General features: G+C 36.5%; 5 protein-coding genes across 7 annotated transcripts; 3 read left to right on the top strand and 2 right to left on the bottom strand.

Moving 5' to 3' along the window:
* Positions 1-3,628: 3,628 nt before the first annotated feature.
* Positions 3,629-11,927, top strand: LOC145732021 (uncharacterized). The gene is made up of 7 exons (XM_081984046.1): positions 3,629-3,825; positions 6,225-6,352; positions 8,409-8,476; positions 8,629-8,803; positions 10,333-10,512; positions 11,547-11,663; positions 11,720-11,927. Exons 1-7 carry the CDS (start codon positions 3,663-3,665, stop codon positions 11,783-11,785), a joined length of 897 nt encoding a protein of 298 aa, XP_081840172.1. The 5' UTR covers positions 3,629-3,662; the 3' UTR covers positions 11,786-11,927.
* Positions 11,928-13,509: 1,582 nt separating this feature from the next.
* On the top strand, positions 13,510-24,641 carry LOC145731921 (uncharacterized). Its single transcript, XM_081983911.1, has 8 exons — positions 13,510-13,658; positions 13,708-14,049; positions 14,102-14,655; positions 21,082-21,406; positions 22,923-23,054; positions 23,395-23,579; positions 23,642-23,807; positions 23,862-24,641. Exons 1-8 carry the CDS (start codon positions 13,563-13,565, stop codon positions 24,444-24,446), a joined length of 2,385 nt encoding a protein of 794 aa, XP_081840037.1. The 5' UTR covers positions 13,510-13,562; the 3' UTR covers positions 24,447-24,641.
* On the top strand, positions 15,762-16,975 carry LOC145732020 (cathepsin L-like peptidase). The gene is made up of 3 exons (XM_081984045.1): positions 15,762-15,920; positions 15,968-16,312; positions 16,363-16,975. The coding sequence occupies exons 1-3, from the start codon at positions 15,822-15,824 to the stop codon at positions 16,915-16,917; spliced, it is 999 nt and encodes a 332-aa protein (XP_081840171.1). The 5' UTR covers positions 15,762-15,821; the 3' UTR covers positions 16,918-16,975.
* Positions 18,403-22,754, bottom strand: LOC145732015 (A disintegrin and metalloproteinase with thrombospondin motifs 7-like). 3 transcript variants are annotated; one of them, XM_081984035.1, is made up of 19 exons: positions 22,611-22,754; positions 22,480-22,557; positions 21,789-22,018; positions 21,538-21,743; positions 21,325-21,484; positions 21,066-21,277; positions 20,860-21,015; positions 20,638-20,811; positions 20,463-20,584; positions 20,282-20,412; positions 20,124-20,232; positions 19,972-20,072; positions 19,849-19,921; positions 19,662-19,792; positions 19,359-19,612; positions 19,177-19,309; positions 18,999-19,127; positions 18,658-18,915; positions 18,403-18,606 (listed from the first exon to the last, which is right to left on the bottom strand). In XM_081984035.1, exons 1-19 carry the CDS (start codon positions 22,681-22,683, stop codon positions 18,454-18,456), a joined length of 2,883 nt encoding a protein of 960 aa, XP_081840161.1. In that variant the 5' UTR covers positions 22,684-22,754; the 3' UTR covers positions 18,403-18,453. The 3 variants fall into 3 exon arrangements, with proteins under 3 accessions (XP_081840161.1, XP_081840162.1, XP_081840163.1); XM_081984036.1 differs by having other exon boundaries at positions 22,495-22,557; XM_081984037.1 differs by lacking the exons at positions 21,789-22,018; positions 22,480-22,557; positions 22,611-22,754 and having other exon boundaries at positions 21,325-21,479; positions 21,538-21,677.
* LOC145732025 (uncharacterized) lies at positions 24,628-25,653 on the bottom strand. Its single transcript, XM_081984050.1, has 3 exons — positions 25,517-25,653; positions 24,856-25,177; positions 24,628-24,808 (listed from the first exon to the last, which is right to left on the bottom strand). The coding sequence occupies exons 1-3, from the start codon at positions 25,520-25,522 to the stop codon at positions 24,666-24,668; spliced, it is 471 nt and encodes a 156-aa protein (XP_081840176.1). The 5' UTR covers positions 25,523-25,653; the 3' UTR covers positions 24,628-24,665.
* Positions 25,654-26,335: the final 682 nt, after the last annotated feature.

Raw genomic sequence — 26,335 nt, 5'->3', positions numbered from 1 at the left:
GGAAAGAACAAACAAAATCTCTTCCAGATCCAGATATTAGCGATATTGCACTAGCTGACTTCGATTACTCAATGAAAGCGGGGGGGTGCCATATTGGCAATGGAAATACCGAAACATTGTTTCACTATACGGAGCCGACAAGATTTATTTATCAATAAATCGTCAGAGAGAGCTGGACAGCAAAATCGAAGTTTGGCAGATGCTTCCCAATGTCCTGGCGGCTATTAGTGTGTGTGACGTTGAGGTTTATACGAGGTATTAATCACCGCGAACAAGAAAAAATCACCCTAAACACACGCACAGTGTTAAATTGCAACTTAACGAGTATTCCCAGCAGGATTTTGGGATAACAATATAATATATTAATTATGTCTGGAAGATAGTAGAACACATCAATTGCCCCGATTACTCTCGGTACACAAAAACAACGTTCATAATGAAACTATAGAAGAACTTCCTGAAAACCTGGAGCAAGCAAAATGAAGAGCGGAGCAATAACATTTAAAGCTCTGAAAAGAAGGACAGTTTATTGCAAGGTGCGGGCGAGACCCGAAACAATTACAGCGGGAAACTGGGAAACAACAGGGAAATGCAGCTTTGTTTATACAATTTGCAGTTAAAAGGACGGAAGTGCTTTCAGTCTCGGGGCGCCTGCAAACGGATTTTCTCTCCGACGTTGTATTATGTAACTTTTTGAACAACCCTCTCTATAGACAAGTGTTTGTTTAACCCAACGTATGAGCCTCAAATCTTTAGATATTCTATATTTCTCACGGAAAAAAGACTCAAATTTTCAAATTATAAATCTCCATTTTAAATGAAATTCATGTATTGTAAGATATCACAGAGTAGAATCTCAAAATTTGGTTTAAGAAAAGTTAGCAAATTGCTTTGGCACGAAAAAAAACCGCTATTTAATATACAGAGTGGTTAAAAATTTATTGTTTGGACACGTCAGACAAATTCGGTTGCTGTTTAAATATAATTTAAATAATTTATATAGACACTTTTTTCTCAATTTTTTCTCTAACTTAACTTGTGGTGAACCTGTGATTTACAGACTGTCTGAAAGTAAGTTTCATTACATTTTAAGCCACTTTCTTTATATTTCAATGAGGTTTATTACTTATTATTATTATTTAGTACCTTTTATTTTTATTACTTTATTACTTATGATGCGGCATTAATGGGGCTGTTCCTAGATTTGGGAACGCCATCTGTACTTTCTAACTCATAGAGTTGAGTACAGATGTCACCAGATGTTGCACAACAACTATGAGGTTTATTACAGTCTGAAGTTGGGGTTGTTTCAGAAAAATATGTAGCCCGGACCTGGATTTTAGGTTCAATTTACTGCCTTTACACCAAATTTTACGCTCGTTGTCTCTGAATTGCAAAATTCTTGTCTGAAATTGATTCATTGCATTTTAAGCTTCCTTCTTTACAGTCTGAATGAAGTTAGGGTTGTTTCAGAAAACTATGCAGCACGGACCTGAATTTTGGGTTAAATTTGCTGGCTTTATAGCAAATTTCATGTCCGTAACCCGTGAGTTGCACAACTACTGGCTGATATTGTATTTCATTGCATTTTATGGTATTTTCCTTATATTTCAATGTGGTTATTACCATCTGAGTGAAGTTAGAGTTGTTTCAGGAAAATATGTAGCCTGGACCTGGATTTTAGGCTTAATTTACTGCCTTTACCGCAAATTTTAGGTCCGTAGTCTCTGAATTGCAAAATTCCTGTCTGAAATTGAGTTTCATTGCATTTTAAGCTTCCTTCTTTATATTTCAATGTGATTTATTACAGTCTGACTGAAGTTGGGGTTGTTCCAGAAATATATTCAGCACGGCTCTGGATTTTAGGTTCAATTTACTGGCTTTATAGCAAATTTCAGGTCCGTAACCCGTGAGTTGCACAACTACTGGCTGAAATTGTATTTCATTATATTTTAAAGTATTTTCCTTATATTACAGTGTGAGTGAAGTTGGGGATGTTACAGAAAAATATGCATTACGGGTGGATTTTAAGTTCAATTTATCGCTTTTACATCAAATTTTAGGTCCGTCATCCCTGAATTGCAGAATTCCTGTCTGAAATTGAGTTTCATTGCATTTTAAGCTACTTTCCATATATTTGTATGACAATAAGGTTTATTACCGGTGTGAGTGAAGTTGGGGTTGTTTCAGGAAAAAATGCAGCACGGTCCTGAATTTTGGGGTTAATTTACTGCCTTCAGAGCAAATTTCAGGTGATTAACCCTTGAATTGCGGAATAACTATCTGAAATTTAGTTTCTATAAAAGCCACTTTCAATGTGGTTTAATACATCAGTCTGATGGAAATTAAGAATGTTTAAAGAAAACATGCAGTACGGCCCTGGATTTTAGGGGTAGTTATTGAATTTTAAGCCAAAACTGCAGCTGTAGAGGGTTAAAAATCATATATTTTTTCAATATTATTTACGTTTGTGTTTCTTTTGAGAGTAACTAAAATATAGAAGCAATCACTGTAAATGAAATAGTTATAATGAGAATCACCATAAGTAGTTTTATAAGTAACTTCTTAATCATGAAACATCAGGTGCAGAGTATTTTACTTTTGGAAAATTTGTTTTAACTAAATCAGCAATTGTTATGGCAGTTATATGTGATTGAATGGTTTAAGCAAAACAATTTATATTACTGACACAACTATCTAAAAGACGGTCATTAACTTTCAATTAAATACCACAAACTCCCTTCTTGCAGATTGTAATTTAAAACGTGCCAAGAAAAGGTATTATTTTTTCATTGGGCCTGCGGGCTTTTTAAAGGGCCCGATGCCCCCATAAATACGATTCCCCACTGTTTTAGATTTAAACAAAACATTTCGGGTAAATAATGCTTTTCCGCACTCCATAATGAAATTTTTAATGCCTCTTTTCCTCTCCTTTATTACCACAACGAATTAGGAAATAAAATATATAAAAGGTGGTTGGGGAAGTTTAATTTTGCAAGTTTCCAGTGGAAAATTAGACAAATTAACACAAACTTGATTAAAGCTTAAAATACTTTGATATAAATAAGTTAAATAACACACATTGACCATGCATTCACATTCTAAATATTACTGATACAGTTGTACCAAACAACAATGATGTTTTAATAAATGTTAATTTCAAATGGTTTTTGATCTGCAAACGACAACGTTGAATATCTCAGAAACGGTTTAGGTTAGGTACATTATACATGAACTACAAATTAAACGTAGAATCCAAAAATTTGGTCAAAAGATCATAAAGAAAACCAGAAAAAACTAGTGAAACTTATGTAAATGAATTTTTTGTTATAATGATATTAACAAAACGAAGCACCTGAAATTGCACTACTTGACGTGTTTTCCTGAATTGTTTCAAGCGTGCAAACCATGTAACAAAAGTGCAATCCTACCCTAAATTCACACGACAACCATTCTAACTATTCAAATAATAAAACTACATGCAGTGCAATCGACCCTTACTTTTACACGAGCCCATTTTTTCGCTAATGCCAGCCTATAATAATATCTGGTAAACGAAAGTTACGCTCTATGGTAGGAGACCACAAGTCTATATAAAACCCATCGGTCCAATCTTCTATATCGTTTGCTTTTAGACGTGTTTGTAAGTGCAGAAACCGAAAATGAGGAACTGCACCGCTTTGTTACCGTTGTTGATGAGTTTTTTCTTTAACGTTAAATGTGTCCCAATCTCGCAGCCCGGTTACGAGAACGCTCAGTATGTTAGTGCTCAGAATGTGCCTAGTCTTGCTTACAAACCGCAACAGATTCAGTATAAACCAGCAGGTAATTTGGCGATATAAGATGTGGTTTTGTGGAATTTACGGTCACGTTCAATGTTATTGTATTCAGCGATTTTAGGTTGACAAAAAAAAATTTAGTAAAGGAGTTCAATTTTCTAACATTTTCCTTTTAGTTTTCTATCTTTCATCCTTTTCGCCCCTAATAAATCTGTACAATGCAGCTCTTGCTGAACCCGAAATGATCGAAACTTGCTGCACTAATTCAGCACACTTTTGTTCATAAAACCTAACTACTACCAGTTCAACCCTTTAAACCTGATTTTACAAAATTAAATAAATATACAAGTAGTAGTTATTGATGCTTAAAAAATAGATAAACTACAGGAATACCTACAGGGTGTCTCATAAAACCCCTGCAGACTTTATTTTCATTTTTTTTTATAATGGAACTTTACATTTTTGTGTTTACTTAGCATTTCTTTGTAAAATCAAGTAGCAACAGGGGGATGCAAAATGAAACCAAACATCCCGGTTTCAAAATTCACTATTTTTAGACAGAGGCAGTAATAAGTTGAATTTTGAGAAATTTAGTACTGTTTTTTGCTCCCGTGTAGTAAAGTTCAATTTTCCGCACCGTTACTATTTTTATTAGATCATCATCATCCGTCATTTTCTTACTTCAAGTGGGTTTTGCCAGCGATTTGGTCCTTTTAGCTCCTTGACTGCAGAGGATTCCAAAAATGTGCTTAAAACAATCATTTTCAAGTAGGTTTGACAAGCAATTTTGTCATATTGTGGAGTATTAGATTGGCATTCGAGGATTAACGTAACAAATCTGTCAATTTATGTTAAAGTATTATAAAACTGGAGCCCAATGGCCGACGATGACGTAACGTAATTCTAGAATAATTCTGAAATTTTCTTGAACTAAGAAGAGCCGGCCACATTAGTGATAGATATCACGTGGTTTCAGAGGATGATTTAGCTAGTCAGTCACGTGACCACTGTCATAAATCTCAGAAGGACGTTTTATATCGATCATTACAAGAAAACTTTTCTAAACCTTGATTTTTTCAACTTTGAGCACAATTTGACAGTTTTGACGTCAAGGACACTTGTCACGTGGTTTGACATCACTAGTTAGCTAGACGGTCACGTGGCAATTGTCAAAATAACTGTCCTAAATCTCAGAAACACGTCTTGTTTCAAAAACCGTAATTTTTGCAAATTGTAGTGTAATTTTGACAGTTTGGAGATTAGTGACAAATTTTTAGAGAAAATTAGCTAGTCAGTCACGTGACCACTGTCAAAATTACTGTTATAAATCTCAAAAACGCGTTTAATATCGAATATATTGCAAGGAAACTTTTCTAATATCTGATTATTGCAACTTTTGAGCACAGTGACAGTTTCGACGTTAGTGACAGTTGCCACGTGATTTTAGAACACTAGTTGGCTAGACGGTCACGTGACAATTGTAAAAACAACTGTCATAAATCTTAGAAGCACGTCTTTGTTTCGAAAACTTTGTTAAATTGTAATTCTCCTAAATTCTAGTCAAATTTTGACAGTTTTGAGAATTTTTGATTTTAACTAGGTTTAGGCTTTGGCAGTTTGTAAAAAAACAATCGGTAGAAAACAGTCAAGTAACAGGGACGTACTAAACCAAAATGCAAGTTTCTACCTCATAAGTTCAAACTGCACTATCAACACAAAGTTTGAAAATTTCTGCCTCCTGAAGCAAGAAGAGTTCGGCCCTGATTTTTGGTTGTTATTAGGTCCACACCTTAGCAGTATGTAAAATTTGTTAATGACAGTCAAGTAACATGGACGTACTGAGCCAAATTCAAGCTTGGCAAGCAAGGAAAAATTGGTTTTCCATTGAACTTATGTAGATGAAGCAACACTGCAATCATGAACATATTTTATATGTTTTCTATGGGGTGTCACAAAATAACTATTTCGTCTAGTTTTCTAAATATACAACTAACTTTTTACATTAATTGATCACCCGGTATAAAGGTATAAATCGATTGACACGTATTTTACTAGCAGAACAGCAAATTCAGAATCGTATTTGAAATGTGACAGAAGTGGGTGATAATGGTTTCTGCCACATTCTGTAAACTGAACGAATATGGAATTCTTGACGGATGGCCACTTAACCGTGATTCACTTTGTATTTATTTTTCCATTGATTCATTGACTTGACCCTTTTTAGTTCACTAAAAACGACAGAACGTTAAATCCTACAGGTACAAGGATAGGGAACTAATTCTTGAGAAAATTAGTTAAGGAGACTCCTGAGAGTAAAAACATTTTACACTTATTCTACCCTCAGTCGAAATAAAGTTTATGAAGAATGTCTTGTCTTGTTAACTGCTTAAGAGGATGATGTGTTCCAAAATTGCAATGTTTGACTTATTTATACTCTGATTTCAGGGCAAGCAGGAAGAGCTGAAGGTCTTCAATACTACGCCACCCAACAACAACCCCAACAGAAAAGCCCACCCTCAATCCAGGCACCTGGTTACGCTCCTGTAAGACAAGTTTTCGTCCCAACTAATCAGGTAAGTTTTCCTTTTATTAGACAATATAAAAAGGGTAGTCAACACGATGGGGCACCCCTCTGAGCTAACATCGGTCATAACATTAAACAATTATTGGGCAACTCAAGGCGGTTGGTTGCGTTTGCCCTAGTTAATCCATACGAATTAAATTTAATAGCGAATTAATCACTTCGAATCCAATTTCTACTGAAACGGTTATTGCGCTTAATGCAGGAAGAAAGCAAGGCGGCCACACGGACCGATAATAACTTTCATTGTCTATTAACAGTGCCCGTTTGGGTTTCAATCGACATTTAGCTTGAAATCGCCTTAAAAGTTCCCAGCTCTAGTTAAGATTTGCTACATGTTAATCAGCCAGTTCAATAGCCTTTTCGAAATCGTTTAATTGATGATGTAAGTACTCTCTATTAATTAATAAGTAGAATCTAGCACAGGAGTAATTAAAAGAAGTGCAATTGATTTGGTATTACTTTCAGTGAATGGTAAACTATGAGACTTAAAAAGCTTTTTAATAATCCAGCAGGTGCCAACAAGAAGATTTTAGTTTGTAATTTCTTTTGTTCGAAAATTGTTCTTCAGATCAATGATATCATATACATCTTGTCAAAATAATACTCATTACTCTATAAAATGCAATTTATTTGATTTTTTGAATGACAAACTGAATTGAAAACAAACAGTAAAATTGTCAAATTGCCATTCATAAAACGATGTGCAATTCAGTGGATTTTTACACATTTACATTTTTTTCGAGTCTCTTTTGTTGTTTTATAGCTTCATGAGAGACCATCTAATAATTGTAACATTTTTCATCCGAAGTGATCTTAGAGTCCCATTTTATCAGTTTTCTGCATTTTTTTTGTATCTCTCAATGTTTTTGAGTAATTTACATAGTAGTGTTTAAGACAATTGATTTAAGCACATTTTTGGAATCCTTATTAAATTTTCTATCTAATAACCTGAGAAAACATTACAAAATTTGGTACAGTCAGGGAGAAAAAGGGTATGTATAAAAATGCCAAAATGGAATAGAGGGATATCGAAACACGTGTTAAGTTTCAGTCATTTTGAAGGTTTAGGCTTAATTTAAGTTAAGACTGTGAGTGTTCAAATAACATGCATTACAAATAAAATCACAATCTGAACTTAATCTTACAAAATGACTTTCGGTGCATACGGTTCTAATAGTTTTTGGGATACAGAGTTTGTTCTACTTAATATTAACTTAGATGTTAAGTATATATTTTCAAGTTTTCAGGACTGATTTATAAGAAAATACCAAGTTTAATCTTCAAATTTCCGTTTCGAGGAAATATTAATCCAAATTAATAGCCCCAATCAATTATTTTCCGCCCCATGGAAAAAGAGAGAAAAGCACTGTTATTAAACGATAAGAGATTAACAGGTTTCTGTTGATTTGTAGGAACAAACCGGAAAATTCGAAACGCTTCACATCACCCCCCTAATTGACGTTTTAGGTTAAAATGGGCCTCTAATTCAGGTTATATGATACTCAATTTTAGTAAGTGAGGTTCAAACACCAAAAATCAAACAAGTATTTACACAGAAATCACGTACTATATTTACAAACTTCTTCCTTGTCACAATCTGTTAATCAACAAAGCTAGAATGTACTAATTATTTAATTTACTTAATAACACCAAAGCACACGCAACCTATGACATAACTGCAACCTAACTAGATGCTCATAACCATCAGGAACCATTCATGGGTTCCGTAATTTGCATATTCACAACGCACGAGTGCGTTAGTGAAGATTTCAGTTCCGCATGCATACCTCACTGGAAACCAGAGTGGTACCGAAAATCGAGATTGCATTTATCTCAATGGAATCGGGTACTTTCACCGTTTTCAGTACCCGTTAGTATTGAAGCGTGACAAAGTTAATTAATCGTAATTGCGGCAAGGAAAGTGAGACCGTCGTTTTCTTATCTAAATTAACCCTGAGAGTTTTTAGGAGTGTACCTAAATAACCAGAAATTAATTAAGTTTCTAATAATTGGGTGTTTTCTGGGTAAACTTTTTCTTTTTGCAGGGCCCCAGGCAAGTTGATCCGAATTACTACGATCAGGTCATCAAAGCTCAACAACAAACAGCAGCCAGGTGAGTTATCAACTTTTGTTCTAGATTTACCAATTTTTCAATTATTTAATTGGGCCAATATTGTGTTATTTTCTGCTTAATTTGATTGTTAAATTCTAGTCTTATTTTACAATTATATATCATATTGACATTTCTGTAACAAACACTTATAGGTCTCCGGCTCCTCAGCAAGTGGTGTATCAGCCTCAGCAACAAGTAAAGTACGTGCCTCAGCCACAGCCAATCAAATACGCACCTCAGCCTCAGTACAGTGCCAAATACCAACAACCCCGCCCTCAAAGTCCTCAGAAACAGGAAGAAGATGAAGAAGAAGAAGGAGATTATGACGTAAGTGGGCTGAAAGAGAACAATCAAATTAAATATTGAGATAAATCACAGCTGTGGTCGTAGTTTGTGAAGAAAATGACTATGTAATCTAAAACAATAATCTCCTTAGAATTTTACGAAAACGGTATCGAGATTTACGGGTCAGTCTTTTATATATTGACATTGCTAGTTTCTTTTTGAGGGAATTAACCACACGTACGGTTTCTTGAGGCTACCTCAAAGGACGTGTAGTTTCATATCCGCTTCCAGTCTGGAAAACTTGAAAGCCCAAAACCGGTCTTAATCACCGACATTGAGGTGAAAATTACGAACCGTCTAGTCTTCCAGCATGTTTCGACTTTATAAAACTTTCCAGGAATCCAGCTGCGAACTGAAACTTTGGCGGTTAGACGACTAATTCGGTATTTGGTGACTGCGTACAACTTTGACTTATTATACGTCAGTTCGACCGTACAACTTTTCAATAAACTCTGTTGGTGTTTTATGCCAATTATGGGTTCAAAGTGTTGAAATTATCCAAAAAGCTAGTGGCAGTGACGTAATAATTGTCATTCCTTTTCTGTGTGACCTGTACGAGATGGAAATTTGACGTCATTATCGTATGATATTTACGAATTTTCCCTGGCTGGCGCAGGACCACGTTCAGAAATAACTTCACGTAATTTGACAATGTGTCATCTGATCAACATATTTAATTTGTCACGTGACAAAGTGTGCACCGACGATTTTTCTGAACGCAACCCCAAAGAATAGCTATTTAACAAAAAGGGACAGCCGGTATAATTCCTTTGATGTTGGGGTGATGCTTTTGGCTGTCCTTTGGTAAGAAACATGTTGCGGTTGTCTCTTACAAAAATTCGCCTCTTAATGTTTTAAAACAAATATTTGATGTGCTCTGAGATATGGCAACCAATGAACCTTCTGATATTCAACGAATCAAAGCCGATATCAGTCGATTGTCTCTTTAACGTTGGTAGGAAGAGGCAATCTCTGTCTAACTTCCTTTTTCTTTTCAACTGTCTCTTCTTGTTAAATAGCTATCCTTTGGCAACACTGTGCGCGGCGCCAAAATTGACTCTAGTTTTTCGTTGTTATTCTTGAATATCTCAGAAACACCTCAAGTTAGAGTAACACCCTCTAGAACCACTTTTACAAAGCTAATTTTGCCGTATGGTTGATTTTATAAGTAATTGAGTTTAAGCATAACTTCAAGGATGTTCGGGAAAAGTAAAACCAGTCTCTGTAACTATCATAACACATTATGATTGCTTCACATTCCCGCTTACCAAGGGTCAAAATCATTACACAATCGCCATGTTTCCGCTTTAATACCACTCATTAAACACCCCGAGACAAAAAAAAAATAGCGAAAACGACTTTGCCGACGTGCCGGCAACATTTGCACTTTACAATCACTATTCCATACCATTTGGTCTTAGAACTAGTTATTACGTAAGGTAATGGTGAAAGTGCACCGCATTCTAATTTCCTGATTGTGCCCCGGTGTTTATGGTAGTATTTGGTTGCAGCCAAATCCGTCCTACCAGTTTGGGTTTGACGTGAAAGACGATCAATTTACCAACTACCAAACACGAAAAGAGGAACGAGATGGGAAGAAAATTACCGGAAGTTATTCGGTCGTGGATGCCGATGGGTATATAAGGACAGTGAAATATACTGCCGATCCTAAGGAAGGATTCAAGGCTGAGGTAATGTATTATATATTGTTATATTTATGTAATAATTTGGAGTAACTAGTGACATCTAGTTGTGATTATAGTGCCACAAATATAGGCAAAGGAAAAATGAATTTAAATCTGGTATCTAAGTAATGTTTTCAGAACAAAAGGAAAGTGATAACAAAGTAGTGGAATAAATTATTTTGTGGTTTACAAGGAATGTAGGAATGTAGTATACTACAAACCTCATCAAAGATTTTATGTGATATTAAAATGGTATTTTAAAAATTTGGGGTCCCTGGCATATGGCTTTGAGTAAATTGATTCTAGAGCATCATTCATCAATCTTTAAAGGTTATGACATCAACCTAAATTTGTTTGATTATCAGTATAGATACATAGGTCTTAATTTAAAAGAGAGAATACATGATCTAATAACTACATTGCAAGAATACATTAACATCCCATAAATTAATCCCTCCAGGTAATTACTAAACTGAATAGCCACTATTCCATTCCCAAGCAAACTAATTACATTGCTGCATGGCAAAGGGCCCAAAGGGCCGTAAAAAAAGTACAGGAAACTTGAATACGAGTATGGAAGGTCCTGAAAGTGTCGAGGCGTCACATTATCAAAAGAAGCAAGGCCATTGTATCCTTGGGTAACGTGAAAATAAAATTGAGCGAAGCTCTAAAGTGGCTGCACAACAATGGAGCAAAAGGTGATGTGCACTATATTTTCGTCTGATTTTTATGAATATGTCGCTGGGAAATCGTAAAGTGTGTGCTTTTTGGGCTGTAAATTTGTCTGTTTATACATTTCCTTCAACTTGGGGAAAGCAAAAATTGTTTTGCAGCTCAACGTTAAATCCATACACGAAAATAAAAGTAAATTAAATGTATCGACTCTGTAAAGGACACTTTTACCATTAACTGACTGAGCTATTATTGTTTTTACAATACGTCCCTATTGGATGGGCCTTTAATATTCAGACCGCCATTAGGATACTACAAATTATACTAAAACCGGTTCTGCATTCTTTTAAATTTATGTTGAATTGCAGGTGAGCAGAGAACCCACAGACATCAAAATCAAAATCCCCAAACCACAGCCTCAGTACCAAGCTTTGCCTAGGCAACCCGTCCAACAACAAAGAACCCACCAGCCTCAGTATATACAGGTAAACAACTGGCTTTTAATATAGTAAATTTTGTTTAAACACCTTGTATATTTCAGGTGGTAGCTCAAAGGGCACCTCAAAGGAACCAAGAAGATGAGAACGTAGTCTACCAATACCAATAAAACATTCTACATCTTTTAATAGTATTACAGTGTTAATTAAGGTTTTTTATGTATTTATTTTTGTACTTTTTAAATTTTATTGTTGTTGATAGTGTTGTAATTAAGGTGTTAGTACTATTTTGAATAAACCAGTCACAGAAAATCCAACTTGTTTTATGTATTAAACAGTGGTATATGAGACATTTAGTAGGATTACTTAACAGGTAATTAAATTCAAAATTGCAAAAATTTATAATTCAAAATGAAACACATTGTATATTCTACGTCAGTCATTCTGCTCGCCAAAATAATGGCATACTATACACATCACAAAAAGTGTACAATTTCTGATATACTGAAGATCAAAGTTGACATTTTCTTTCTTTCTTCGCCATTTTCAAGACCACGTGACGTTTCTGACCAACCGAAAGTTGGATCTACAATTTTGACAGATGTGACTGTGCATTATGATTTATTTCTTTGAGTAAAATCAAAAGCCTCAAAACATTACTATACAAATAGTCATATTTCTCTTTTATTTATTTGTAATTATTTTCGTTTTAAAGGACCAAATTAGTAGTATTTTGCCTTAAGAAAAACCTCCCTTAAAGACCATCTACACATATATGAAGGCATAAAAATGTCAAAGATGAATTATTCATGACGGTATTGTTTTCCATTTACTCGTCTTTGCATACTTATAGGAAAATACCTGGAGTGTTATACCGGGTTTATATGCATATCAGAAAATGGGGTACTGGCTCGTGTAATTGGAATATCGAGACCCTAAGGCTTTGGTTTTCCTGTGTTTTTTAACCGCTAGATAAGGTTCGTTGAATATGTATTGTTTTGGTTGAATGTACCAGTTTAGCTGATAAATTTGTTAATTAAAGTAATACTGAATAACATGGTTTAATAAATCGTCAAGTTGACAATTTATTCCTTTCGGAAGCTTGCTCCACTGGGTTTCCATCTGACGTTGCCTTCTATCTTCATTTTTCGTCGTCGTTTCTAGACTTTGGTCTGCGTTTATTTACTTTTTTTAAACTTTGCACCACTTCTTCATAGCTGTGATATCTTCCTGAAGCTATCAATTCAGGAGGAAACCACTCTTGGTCGAATATTGCAGTGTCGTCCGCATAGAGAGAGAGCGCCTCATCTCCTTGAGGGGTGACGTACCGTAGCCGGCGCGTTCTCCCGATTTGTCTCTCTGTAACTCCTTTTTATGTAACACCCTGGATAAAATTCGCCAAGCTATCGAAAACATTCCCGTCAATATGCTCGAAAGGATGGAGCGAAACTTCAAAAAACGGATGGATCAGTGTATAGTTAGTGGGAGCCGCCATTTGTCCCATGTCATTTTTTAAAATCACTTGAAACAAAAATTTAAGATGTGTACAATACGACAAAAAAAGAATTAAATCGATATTTAATTATAACCTGCTTGACTCAACAATAATTATGAAAACTATACTGATGAAATCCAATACATATTTAATCCAGAACATGTCAGAACTTTCTTCTCCAGAACCTGTGAACGAGTTTGTTAAAACTAGAAAAACTGTACTAATCTACGACAGAAGTAATATTCAGTTATACAGGATGACGTAACTACCAACTACAATGGGTTGTCTTATATCAAAAGGTTCACAAAGAAAATTATGCATTTTAACCACTTTCTGGCAATTATATGTATCCAATATGCCATACTGGAAATTCCATGTTATGCACACAACCACACGATTGCTGATATATAAGCAATTAATTTTATTTGATCAACCTAGTTTTGCAACTAACCATGATTCGCTCAATTGCAGTTTGCTTCCTCTTGATTGGCTGGGCCTGGGCTGGCTACGAATCCAGTTGGCTGGAGCAAGAGTGGAACCAATACAAAGTAAGATAAAAAGTATTATTTTTGGGTGGTTTATTTAGTGTTTATATAGGAGAAGTTTGAAAAATTCTACGATGACGACCAAGAAGACCAACACAGACAGCAGGTGTTTACCCATAATTTGCATAAAATAGCAGAGCACAATCTTCTCTACAAAATGGGAATTCACAGTTACGAATTGGGGGTAAACCGCTTCGCTGATCTTACAGAAGAGGAGTTTTTGGCACTTTACACTTTCCCACTTAACTCCACCATAGAATATGACGAATTCTTAGATGAGCTGGAGGAAGATCAAGTCACTCTCCCAGCTTCAGTAGACTGGTCCAAGAAAGGAGCGGTAACTGAAGTAAAATCTCAAGGATACACTTGTGGATCCTGTTGGACTTTCAGTGCAGTAAGTTTAGTAATTTCTTGTAAACCAATTGATTAAGAGATTGTTTTTCCAGACTGGATCACTTGAAGGACAATGGTTTCGCAAAACTCACAGATTGGTGTCACTCAGTGAACAGAATCTCATCGACTGTACGCGTAGTTATGGCAACTATGGATGTAAGGGGGGTTGGGCGTCTAATGCTTTGGAGTATGTTAAACAAGTAGGAGGGATCTACAGCGAAGCAGAATATCCTTATCAGGGCCGAGACAACCAATGTCAGTACAGACGCCCTGGCCACGCTGCCAAAGTAAAGGAAGTCATCAACTTTAAAGGAAATGAAAATTTGCTGAAAAAGGCTGTAGCCGTTATAGGACCAATTAGCGTGGAGATAGTTGTAGATGGCAAATTTCATCTGTACAAACGGGGAATTTACAATAATCCTTTCTGTGGTAATGTGCGCAACCATGCTGTGTTGGCAGTTGGTTATGGGACGGAAAATACCGGCGACTATTGGTTGATCAAAAATTCATGGGGCAAAGACTGGGGAAATAATGGTTATATTAAAATGGCCAGAAATATGAGAAACCAATGCGGTATTGGCCTAGGGTGTACTTATCCTATTGTTTAGACTGTTATTATTTTTATATTATATTAAGTTACGGTACTGATTTATTCTTAAGATAATTTCTATAGGAATGACAGAAAGTACCAGCAGTAAATAGATTAAAAGCATTTAAATTGAAATGATTTTTTCTTTACACTTTTTCTTTTACCAATCTATAACCTTGTTGAATCAACAATTCTTACGAAATATTAAGAAATAAAAAAATACACTTTTTTGTGTGTGTGTGTAAATACTTCTGCAAGCCTGCCAAAAATAATCGAAGATCTCTGAAAGTGTCCTTTCAAGAATTTATAAAAACTGCCAGAAACTTTTAGAATAGTCTGGAATGATTCTCCTGTCGTGGGGAATGGTACAAGCCTCAATTGTCAGAGGTTTCTAAATACTACTGAACACTTAAAATATGTAGAATAATTGCTATAGCACTCAATAAGTAATCTAAATCTTCCAGAAATCGTTTAAAATTGCCAATACTACTGCAAGCCTGTCAAAAATTGTCAGAGATCTCTGCAAGTGTCTTAAGCCCCCCAAAAGTTATTTCTGAAACGGTGCCAGTTCTAGCAAAACGAAAACGAGATTTTGAGTTCCCCCAGACATAAATTAATAAAAAGTCCACTTTGAATGGTTTGGATAAAACCGTCAGAAGTTCAGCGTACTTTTCCAAAAAACCGAGAATAGCTCGCTTATTTGATACATTCTGTATAAACAGATCAGACAACCGTAAATAGATAATAAAAAGGACTATCACGTGGTGTTACCGTTTGGCCGGAAGAGAAGTTGACTATTAACAGACTAAGAAGGCCAATGGAATGGTCCGAAATTCCAATGGTCCAATGGAATTTTGATGACAGTCATCGTCGAAAGGTACGGAAGAGCACTTCGACCGTTACGTCATCGCTTTTGAAAGATGATCATTGTACGCAATAACGTCACCGCCATCTACAGTTTTTTATATCAGTTATTTATATATTTTTATACCAAAAGGATTACAAGACATAGAAAATTCACAACACATCCATATCAACTGATTAATCAACCTATCTAACCGCTGTTTGGTATTTTTTATATAACTTTTTTTGGCTGACCACAACATGTTAAAAACCACACAACCGCACCGTAAAAAATATATAAGAAGACATTTTACCCGATAAACGTAACTTTCTGACTAGAAATGATTCGTTCAGGTAGCATTTGCTTGCTCTTGATTGGCTGGGCGTGGGGAGCTAGCTACCAATCCGCTTGGTGGGAGCTAGAGTGGAACCAGTTTAAAGTAAGACGGAAAATGTTATTTACAGGTTTTTAATTTACTTTTTACAGGACAAGTTTGAAAAATCCTACCAAAATGACCTAGAAGACCAATACAGGCAAAAAGTCTTTTCACAAAATTTGCGTAAAATAGCAGAGCATAATCTCCTCTACCAAAAGGGAATTTACAGCTACGAGTTGGGGGTAAACCGTTTTGCGGATTTAACCGAGGAGGAGTTTTTCACCCTTTACACTTTCTCACTTAACTCTACCAGTAAATATGATGACCTATTGTTAGAAGAGTTGGAGGAAGACGAAGTCACTCTCCCAGCTTTAGTAGACTGGTCCAAGAAAGGAGCTGTAACAGAAGTAAAAGATCAAGGAAAGTCTTGTGGTTCCTGTTGGAGCTTCGCAGCTGTAAGTTTCAACTTTTTGGAAACCTACTGATTAATGAGTTGTTTTTCCAGACTGGAGTTTTGGAAGGACAGTGGTTTTTTAAAACTCACCAGCTGGTCTCACTCAGTGAACAGAACCTCATCGACTGTACAGATGAATATGGCAACCGAGGATGTCGCGGCGGTTTCGCGTATAAAGCTCTAAGCTACATCCATGATGTAGGGGGAATATACAGTGAAGCAGAATACCCTTATCGAGCTGAAGAAGACCTCTGTCAATACACACAACCAGGCAACGCAGCCAAAGTAAAGAAAGTGGTTAGATGGAAAGGAGATGAGGTTATGCTCCAAAAGAAAGTAGCCACTGTAGGTCCCATCAGTGTAAGTATAGTTGTAGAAGCCGATTTTTCGCGGTATAAACAAGGAATCTACAACAATCCTTACTGTGGTGATGTTCCTAATCATGAAATTTTGGTCGTTGGTTATGGGACGGAAAACGGTCATGAGTATTGGTTGGCCAAAAATTCGTGGGGCAAAGACTGGGGAGACAATGGTTATATTAAAATGGCCAGAAATAAGAGAAATCAATGCGGAATTGGTCTAGGCTGCACTTATCCAATAGTTTAGTCTGTTATTATTGTGATATAAATTACATTGTTTAATAGACTGAAAGCTTTAAAAATTTGGTTAAGGTTTCCTTTCATTTCAATACAAACCACTAGGTGCTATAAAAATAATAATCACCAGAATTAAATTCTACATACCCTTAAGTGATCCTTAAGAAAATTGGTCAAATTTGTATAAACCAGAAGTCTACAACAATTCTTTTTGTAGTACTGTACCCAATCATGTTGACTATTGATTAGTCAGGATAATTCGTAGCAAAACACTGGGGAGAACATGGTTAAACTAAAATGATCTGAAATAAAAGAAACTAATTGTACTTCCGATAGTTTAGGTTAATTTTGTTGTTACATAAACTGTGTAAATGAACTGGAAGCATTAAAAATTGGATAATTTTTCTTCTACCTTCCACACTGTTTTTGAGATACTTAATTATGATCTCCTAACCAAGGTTGAAATAGATTTAGTAATATTCTTTGCCCTTTTATAGAAAACCTTACCAGCTTATCGCAGTTTCTTTTTCATTTGAATTTTCTCTTGCTAAACTATAAGAAATCTCGGTTTAATAACCTAAGTGCTTTCAGATGTTATGGCAATATCGTACCTTAAGCCAAGCTTAAGTTAAGTGTAGTTCAGATTGTGACTGTTTAATCAAGTTTCATAATTATTGTGGGTTGGTCGATAAAGGTGTAGCATTTGTAGTCAGTCCCTTATGGTAGTCAATAGACTGTTATACATTAATAAAACAATTAAAAAAAAGCTGAATGTAGGTATCTGAAAATCATAAAAACTACCTTTAAAGCCAAATAAGCTTCCTATAGTGAATTGCTATTGCTTTTACGGTACTTTTTACAGTTTCCAAGATAATTTCTCATAAGCATATATCAGCATTATGTAAAGTGAATTGATAGTCAAATTTTAAGTTTGAAATTCTCATGGGATGATGTCCAAGCCAATTTTCAAAACTAAAAAGTTTTAAAAAGCTTGTAAATTAACTTCAAACCTAACCAAACCAAGTAATTTCTGTAAATATTCTAGAGTACATTATATGTGCATTATCGTTTATCGTATTTTCAGCTAACTGCCAGTGTTTATCTGTAAATAATACAGTGTATTATTCACTACCGTTTTGTGGTATAACAATCCAAACTCTATAGGAAACCAAAATGTTATATTGGTTTATTTTTAGTATAATTATACATTCAACAAATTATTAATTTCCTGTTAATTATAATTAGAAAGATATTGAGGGGATTTGATATTGCAAATAATTTGCATACGTTTAAATATTGCATAGAATAAATATCAAGATTATAAATTAAAGCGAGGTTTAGGGTAAATTATAAATGCATACAGAGTGTCAAATATTAGAAAGAAGTGTCTGGTAGTCTGGTTCCACTGCTTTTAATGTTCTTGGAACGCTGTTTCAAATGATCTGAACATCCTGTATAATAGTCGTGGGAAATAAATAGGAGCAAAAAAACTCAATTTGAAAGTGACTATATGTATTTAAAAACCTAATCCAATAAGAGAGTAAAATTAGTCCCTATCCAATTGACTCCACACAGCCTCCATATACTGCTCCGGTAAACCTAGAGTGCACTTTTTACTCCTAACTACCCCAGGTGGTTTTTCCGGACGACACATCTCTGTTGAGCTGGGTTTGACGTCATGACATTTGTCATCCTCCACCTGCACTATCCCACAATTACCAACTAACCAAAAAAACTACTACGTCTCCACCAGAATATCTTCGGAATTCCTCTCAGGGTTTTCTTGCATACATTCAACCCCACGTGATCGTATCCCTCCTCGTTTAGTGCAGGCGTTGCACTCTCCCCACATTCCTACTCTCCAACGTGTTTTACAAGGTTGTTCCATGCAGGCTTTAGTATCCACTTCCGGTTTGTCCATCACCCCTAAGCACATGGTTTCGCTTACTTTTCCTAGTTTGTCTTCCACGCAACTGAAGGTAGAGTGCTGTTCTCCTCCTCCACATAACTAGATGGTATTTTCAGTAGTACTCGTATAAATACAGTCAAAGTCTAAACTGCCAATGGAAGATTAAGGTAAATTTTAGATACCATGCTGCACTGGGTCCATCCATCCTGCTCCCATCTGTAGGTACGTTCTTCATTGGCTGAGGTGGTTTCATTCCCAAAAATAAAGGAATACCTCCACTTAAAGTCAGCTTCTGGACTTAAGTACACCACCTGGAAATTTACCATTTAATTCATACTTTTACAAGTCTTAAAATGCAACTTTAAAAACTAGATTCTCCTTTAAAGGTCCTTCAATGGTAACATTTTCCATCAGACCACTTGAAGACACATAACCCGTCACCCCATCCTTGAACTCCAAAGGGCCATCAAAGGACATGTTCCGGTGCTTATTCCTACATTAATCTCTTTTACCTCAATAGAACCTTTATGGAAAACACTCACTCAAAGTCATTCAAGTAAATTACTTCACCACTTTCACTCAACAAGCTGGGTCGACTTTCAGACGCTGTAGCTTCTTTGATTTTTAAGTTGAAAGCTCCCATTGGTAGCCTGGTAACCATCTGGGTTAGTGGACCACGCCCCTTTTTTTGGTTCCATCTCCCCTCAACTATACTGCAACTGGTTCCATCCCCATTACATATTCCACACTCATCCAGAATTGATGAGGACTCAATTTCATCATCACACCCAATTCTCTGAAATTGTTAGATTTGTGAGGCTGTTTAGCCTAAGTGGTTTTCATACCACACATTCTCCAAACAAGCATCTTCTAGGAGGTTGTCTTCCCCAGGTGCAAGCTTCCCCGTCAGGCACCGTGATATTTGTCCATAACGTTTCTCCTTTAGAGTTTTGGCAGGCCACCATACAAGGATCGTCTACACACAAAAAATCTCTAAACTCTAGGATAACCAGTTAAAAGCATTCAACACACCTTTAGTAAACAAAGACAAAGTGTTTGTAAAGCGTTTGGAGCAGGTTTTACTTCTGTAACTCTCGTCACAAGCCTGCAATTGGGTTACAAATTAGAAAAGATTGGTGAAGAGGTTGGTTGTACCTCCAAGTTGCAGAGTTTCACTTTCTGGTCTTCACCATCACAATATCTACCTCCAATGGCCTGCCTTGGGTTGTTGCAAAACCTCTTATTAATTTGGATTCCTGTTTAAAAGTTTTAATGTGAACTTTGCTAACGTTGTGATCCTGACTTGCCTCCTCCACAACTTCTGGTGCATTCGCTCCATCCAAACCAATCACTCCAACCCCCGTCCACAGCATCCGGACGTTGTCCTTTAGTAACACAAGTGGAGTTCCAGCACCACTAAACCCACCAAATCTGTTCATCCAGCCCTGCATTGTAGCAGACTTACCTTATCTTCACCACAAGAAGTACCATCAGCGACCTGGTGATTTAAAGTTTTGCATCCATTGGCAAACTCACAGTAAAGATTGTGGCACTCTGAAGGATCTCCGCATGTTCTGTTGGATTCCAGGTTTTTACCTGAATTAACGTTCTTTTAATAGAAGTGACTAAATGAAGTGTTAAAGAACCTTTCCGGGCTGTAGACAGGACACACTGCTCATCTCTACTGTAGATCACCCCAATAGGAATGTGGGGAAACTTTTTGTTAGTTTTTTCGGGTTCGTCATTCATGCAATCCGCCCAGCCATTTCTGAAACAGCCATATTTAGGCAACCTAGTGGTGAAATTGTGAGTTGTGAGCACTTAATAAAGTTGGCTGACATTGCTCTAGAACACTCCGACCACCCTAAATAAACCGCGTTGGTGTCTACTACCGACATTATCCATACACTAGGGCGTTGGTCTGTGGTGTTGGTTGTCTTGGGTACAGTGCAGGTTTTACCTAAACCTTCACCACCATCATGGGTAATTCCCAGTCTAAGAAATGCCTTGTTAGGAAAGATAATATAGTGGGAAAGAACATACAAATGTCCAGCTTCGTGGGTCATGGTCAAAGCCAACTCGTAGACACCGTCATCTTCTGCGACATTGGCGGAAGAGTTGGAGGTGCAAGCCCCTCCAATTTTAGCAACCCCACACACTACGCAGTCTTTCAGTTTGGACCCAGTGCACATATCCTCTCTAAGCTTAAATTTTAGTACTATCTGTTAAATAATTTTACTGAAATTCACCTGGAGGCCAACATAGCTACATCGTGATGCAAAGGATTCCCATCAGGGACGTTAATTCTGTTGGCAAAATCGTTAAACGACTTCAACGTATCATCTATGGATTTGGACACATTCAAATCAACTTCAGGCTCAGATTTATCCAAGTATATGACCCTGACCAGACTCAAAGTCAGCTCAGCTCCAAAGGTAGCATCTCTGAAGGCATTGAAGGCCTTTTGACCAATCAATTAACTTCCCAGCTCAATAACAAGCAACTCACAGTGTTGGCAACGGTTAACATATACACATCCAGGTCACGGTGTCCTTTGTGGTATTCCACCATGGACTTGTCGCACACTATGGTAGTCTCCATGTACTTTGGTTTAAGAGTGACACCTTCAGGAGCTGCGCGTTTGACAGCTTTTTTGGTTACATCTATTCTAACAAGTCCCAAACTTAAGCAATTGACAGCCCATAAACCTGCAGGTCTTACGAGTCTTTAATCCGGTTTGCAATTCCTGCGTCCCAATCTGAGTCCTGAATGGCACACCAAGAGTTTTTGGGTAGGCTACGCCTTGTCCTGTACAGCTTTTTATTCAAATCTTGCAAAACATGGAGATGTTGCCCTTCTTCGTTGGCCCCATGGTCTTTGACCGGCTCCAAAAAGTAGTCATCGTCCTCGATCCTGATGTGTCCTAACTACAACACTAGTGTTCAAGTGCTTCAAATCGCTGTTCAACCTACCAATCCATCACAAGTGGATAGAGCCACACTAGAGTCAGCAAAACCGTGAACTTTTCCCGTGTAATAGCACATGTGGTTTAGGTCACGTTTTACAATTTGAGGTTGGTCGAGGAGGGTTTCGAATCTAAATTGTGGGCTCATCAACTTCCAGTTTGGTTGTAAGTCGAGAGTCTGAAAATTGTCGTCCAGCCATAGAGTCACCTGGACTGGCTCTGGGACTAATCTGGAACCTTAATGGATTATTGTAGAAGGTTCATCAATAACTGAATTTGACTATAACTGAGTTTGCACACTGATGCAAACTCAGAAAAAAAGTTAGGGCAAGCAAAACCTAATTTTTTTTTACAGAAAATGTTTTCAATTTGAAATATACTTTATATTGTTCAGAACCACTCTGTATGTAATTAATTACTAGTTAAAACTACCAACAATTCTATTTTTGGATGTCTATCAGCTTTATTTAAATTAATTTGTTGTTTAGTTAAGATTGTTATTCAATGAATAAAATGTATAAATTAGTAATAATTAATTTAGTGCTCTACTTTGTTGCTATATTTGTGTCAATTAACTAAATCAAAAACCACACCAGTCTACTGACTAAATTGTGGTTTAGATTAGGCAAAACAAAATTTTACCCATTATTTAACTTATAAACATTTAATTTATCGGAAAACCTTCAAAATTTACTTACTTAAATGATTTTTACCTGGTCTCTGAATTTTCTTGGGTATTAACAGGCTAAAGTCCCGAATACCCTGATGGTACTTGCCTAGAATTTTAGTGGCATTGGTTGTGACGATAATTTGAAACGAACCCTCTTACCATCGATGGTATGCCTCGAGCACCAGGTGGTGTTAATTGCCAGTATCAGCATCAGAAGGCATGCCAGTAACATAGCAATTATACATTTGTGACAGTTGTCCTTTCAACCTAACATGACAGCTGATTGGCATTTAATTAGTTTTTGGTAAGGTGGGTATGATTTTTTATAGGGTATACCAGATGTTTGTAAAATATCTTCCTGTTAATATTTAACACTTTGGGACTAAATTGGTATTGCATATTAATAATAAACCACAACCGCAGTATATTAAATTATATAAATTCCCCGTCAAACGCCATTTTTTAGGTTAGTACTGTACCAACCATCCAGAAACCATGATGTTACTACCTGAAGTGTGGAAAGTGATACTTTTCGCCACTGTCCTGAAAATTGCCACAGCGCAACTTACTTGGGAAACTCGAAAACAATGGAGAAACTTTAAGGTACTGTTCAGTTTAATCTCTTATAAAGCAGTAGTATCTAAGTGTATTTTAAAATATGAGCAAAATACTTTCTAAACCGTGATTTTTTTTACATTTTCTTAAATTATCACTATTTCGTTTTCTGTCCTAAAACTACAGTATTTACCACAAAATATAGTAATAAAAAATTGCCTTTAAGGACAAACGCAATAAAATTTACCATTTTTCAAAATTGAAATTTGAAGTTTTTTTTAACATTATTAAATTAAATATCACTTAAAAAACACCCAGTATACACAATAATTTTGGTGCAAACCATTTATAGAGGACAGTTTTTTAAGTAAATTCTTGTATTTTTTAGCTTCAGTACAACAAGGTTTATAACGGCATTTTTGAGGAGGAATACAGACTGTCCGTTTTCCTGGACAATTTGAGAGAAATTAGGCAACACAACTTACTCTACAAAATGGGACAAACCAGTTACCATAAAGGTGTAAATCACTTCTCTGATCTGACAGATGAGGAGTACAGGGAAATGTATTTAATGTGAGTGGCTAAGTTAAGGTTTATTTCAAGCTAAATGATAACTAGAATTGTGTTTTGCATAGGCCAATTAATAACGAAGATGAAAGCAAATCATTCTGCAGTGAGGCGAAATTTGATGCTGTAGAAACTAAATACCCTGACCCGAAAATGTTAGACTGGAGAAGATTTGGAGCAATCACCCCAGTGAGAGACCAAAAGCAATGTGGTTGCTGTTATGCTTTCAGCGCTGTAAGTTACCTCATTTCTAATATTTCATTAGTCATAATCTATTTTTTGGTTTAGTTAGCAGCTCTAGAAGCACAATACTACTTGGCCTACAAGAAACTGGTTACACTAAGTCCTCAAAACATTATTGAGTGTTCTTCAGTTCGACAATACAAAAACCAGGGTTGCTCATATGGACATCCGGACGAAGTTTTCCGGTATATCGTACAAAACAACGGGGTGGACACTGAACAATTTTACCCTTACACTTCTTGGGACGGAAGCGAACCATCAAAAAGATGTCATTTTAACAGAAGTTATGTGGGCGCCACGATGACGAGGTGCGCCCAAATCCAGGTGGGCAACGAAACCGCCTTGAAAATGGCGGTGGCCAAATGGGGACCGGTTTCTGTCATTGTGGATTCGGCGGGGATGAAAGCATATTCGGGGGGAATTTACGATAATCCCAATTGTAGTCCCAACCCTGTGACAGGTCACAGTATGTTGATTGTGGGCTATGGCACGTATCGCAAACATGATTATTGGTTGTTGAAATCGAGCTGGGGCACCACCTGGGGAGAAAACGGTTACATTATGATGGCCAGGAATAAACACAACCAATGCGGAATTGCCAGTACCGCTTTTATTCCTTTTATGCAATAAATGTTTATTATTGGTTGGTTTAAGTGGTTAGAAGCATTACACATACATTGTCAAGAGAATTAATGTTTTACTTCCTTAGTATTGTATTTTTCCCAATAACCTGTCATTTATTGCTGATTACATTTTCTTTCTTAATTTCTATGTTAAATTTAACTGGGAAAGGAGTTAGTAGAAATAAAACTTTTTTCTAATTTTTTTGGCAAATTTGTATTTAATGTTTTAAGCAGCCTCAACCGAAACAGTGTCATCATCCGCTGTAGTACCTGGAGAAGCACCAGCAGCTCCACCCAAAACCGGCGACGGTTGTTGAGGCTGTTGGGGCTGTTGAGGCTGTTGAGGGCCTTCAATCACTGGGGCATCCCCTAAAAATCTCATTAACACAACTAAAACTCAACTTATTCCAACTCACCTTGCGCTGGAGCTGAAATCTGGGGTGGTGCTATTGGGTTCTGGCCAATTAGGCTGGGGATTTGAAAGATGGAACCATGGTCAAAGAGACCGACAGGGATTTGGAAAGGTGCCACCAAAGGTGAGGAGTAGTAAGTGGGGGTGTAGGAGTAGGCTAAGGGGGCGCTGTAACTGAAAGCTAAGGGTTGGCTGTAAGCCAGGGAGGAGGGGTGGGTTATGGAGGTGGCTTGGCGTACTAAAGTGGTGGAGGCCGGAGTTAGTACACTGGAAACACCAGCATGAGCATGGTGAGCAATTGCGAGGAGTCCTAACAGCAATAGTTTCTGAAATTGTATATACAAATTTGAAACCTCTAGCTTATGTAGTTTTCGAGATATTTACAAAAAAAAATAAATTCAATCAAATTTGACGCTCTCTATTATTCATTTTTCATGTATGATAATTTAGAAATAAGTTTTTTTTGTAAAACTGCTATGTTAGTCAATCATTTTTTGCTACAATTAAATAGTTTTGTAGTAGGACAAATGAGCAAAAAAACAAAATTTTCTAAAGAATTTTTACATTGCACTAAGATAGGATAGGTTAGTTCGCTTCAACATTTAACTTGTTGTACTGGAAACACTATTAAACTACTTTACAAAACTAAAAAGTCTTGAACTCACCTGCATCTCTGTTCTGCACTAAACACTGCACTTATCAAGTATCAGCCTACGTACTAAAAGTGTTATTTATAAAGCTGAGAACCGGTGGCATTCGCCCCCCCTCATTGGTCATCTTAAATGCCAAATTGGGATGTTTTTGAAACACTTCTTGTATAGTACATTTCGGTAAATTTGACCACCTGGTTGGTTTAGTTGAGTGTCTTAAAAACTGTAACTTACTTCAAAAATTTAAGGAATTTCAAGGCTAATCCAGTCGAAGATGGGTTGACAGCCCTTAAAGGCTTGTACACTAATTAGGTTTGGTTATGCAGCTGAGTGGCAAAAATATTTGAAACGTACTGTACCACCGTAGATTTACATGATCGACCCCGCCCCTGCAAGATTAACTTTTGATAATCACGAATGTGGTTTAAAACAACAATAAGTAGTTTCCTGCTCCAGTTTTTTTTGTTCGGTTGATATTTCGTAAAATATCTCACTTAGAATATTAATGGCTGCGTGGACAAGGTCTGTTCCATTAAAAAGGTGGTTCCACATGGGTTCCTTCGCCTGCGTTGGTACTTGTTGCCCTTGTCGGTACTCTTAAAAAAGATGCACGAACCCGGTGAGGATGCTGAGGAATTTTTTTATCGGTTGCAATTGCCTGTTTTGTGTCATTAAGTGTCTCAACCTTTTAGAGGATTAAGAGTTGTAACAGAATCAGTCATTAAGTACTTTAATGACTGCTTTGCAGTTTGTGTAGGTAATATTTTTAGTTTTTGCTTTTTAGGGATGGCAGAAAAGGTATTTGAGGTCCTTTAATCAACTTATTACTTATAA

The sequence above is a fragment of the Ips typographus genome, linkage group LG7 (genome assembly GCF_016097725.1).
Source record: "Ips typographus isolate SLU linkage group LG7, UJ_Ityp_2.0, whole genome shotgun sequence".
Classification (NCBI taxonomy): domain Eukaryota; kingdom Metazoa; phylum Arthropoda; class Insecta; order Coleoptera; family Curculionidae; genus Ips; species Ips typographus.
Note: the sequence above shows the minus strand (reverse complement) of the source record. Positions and strands in the feature narration are given on the sequence as shown.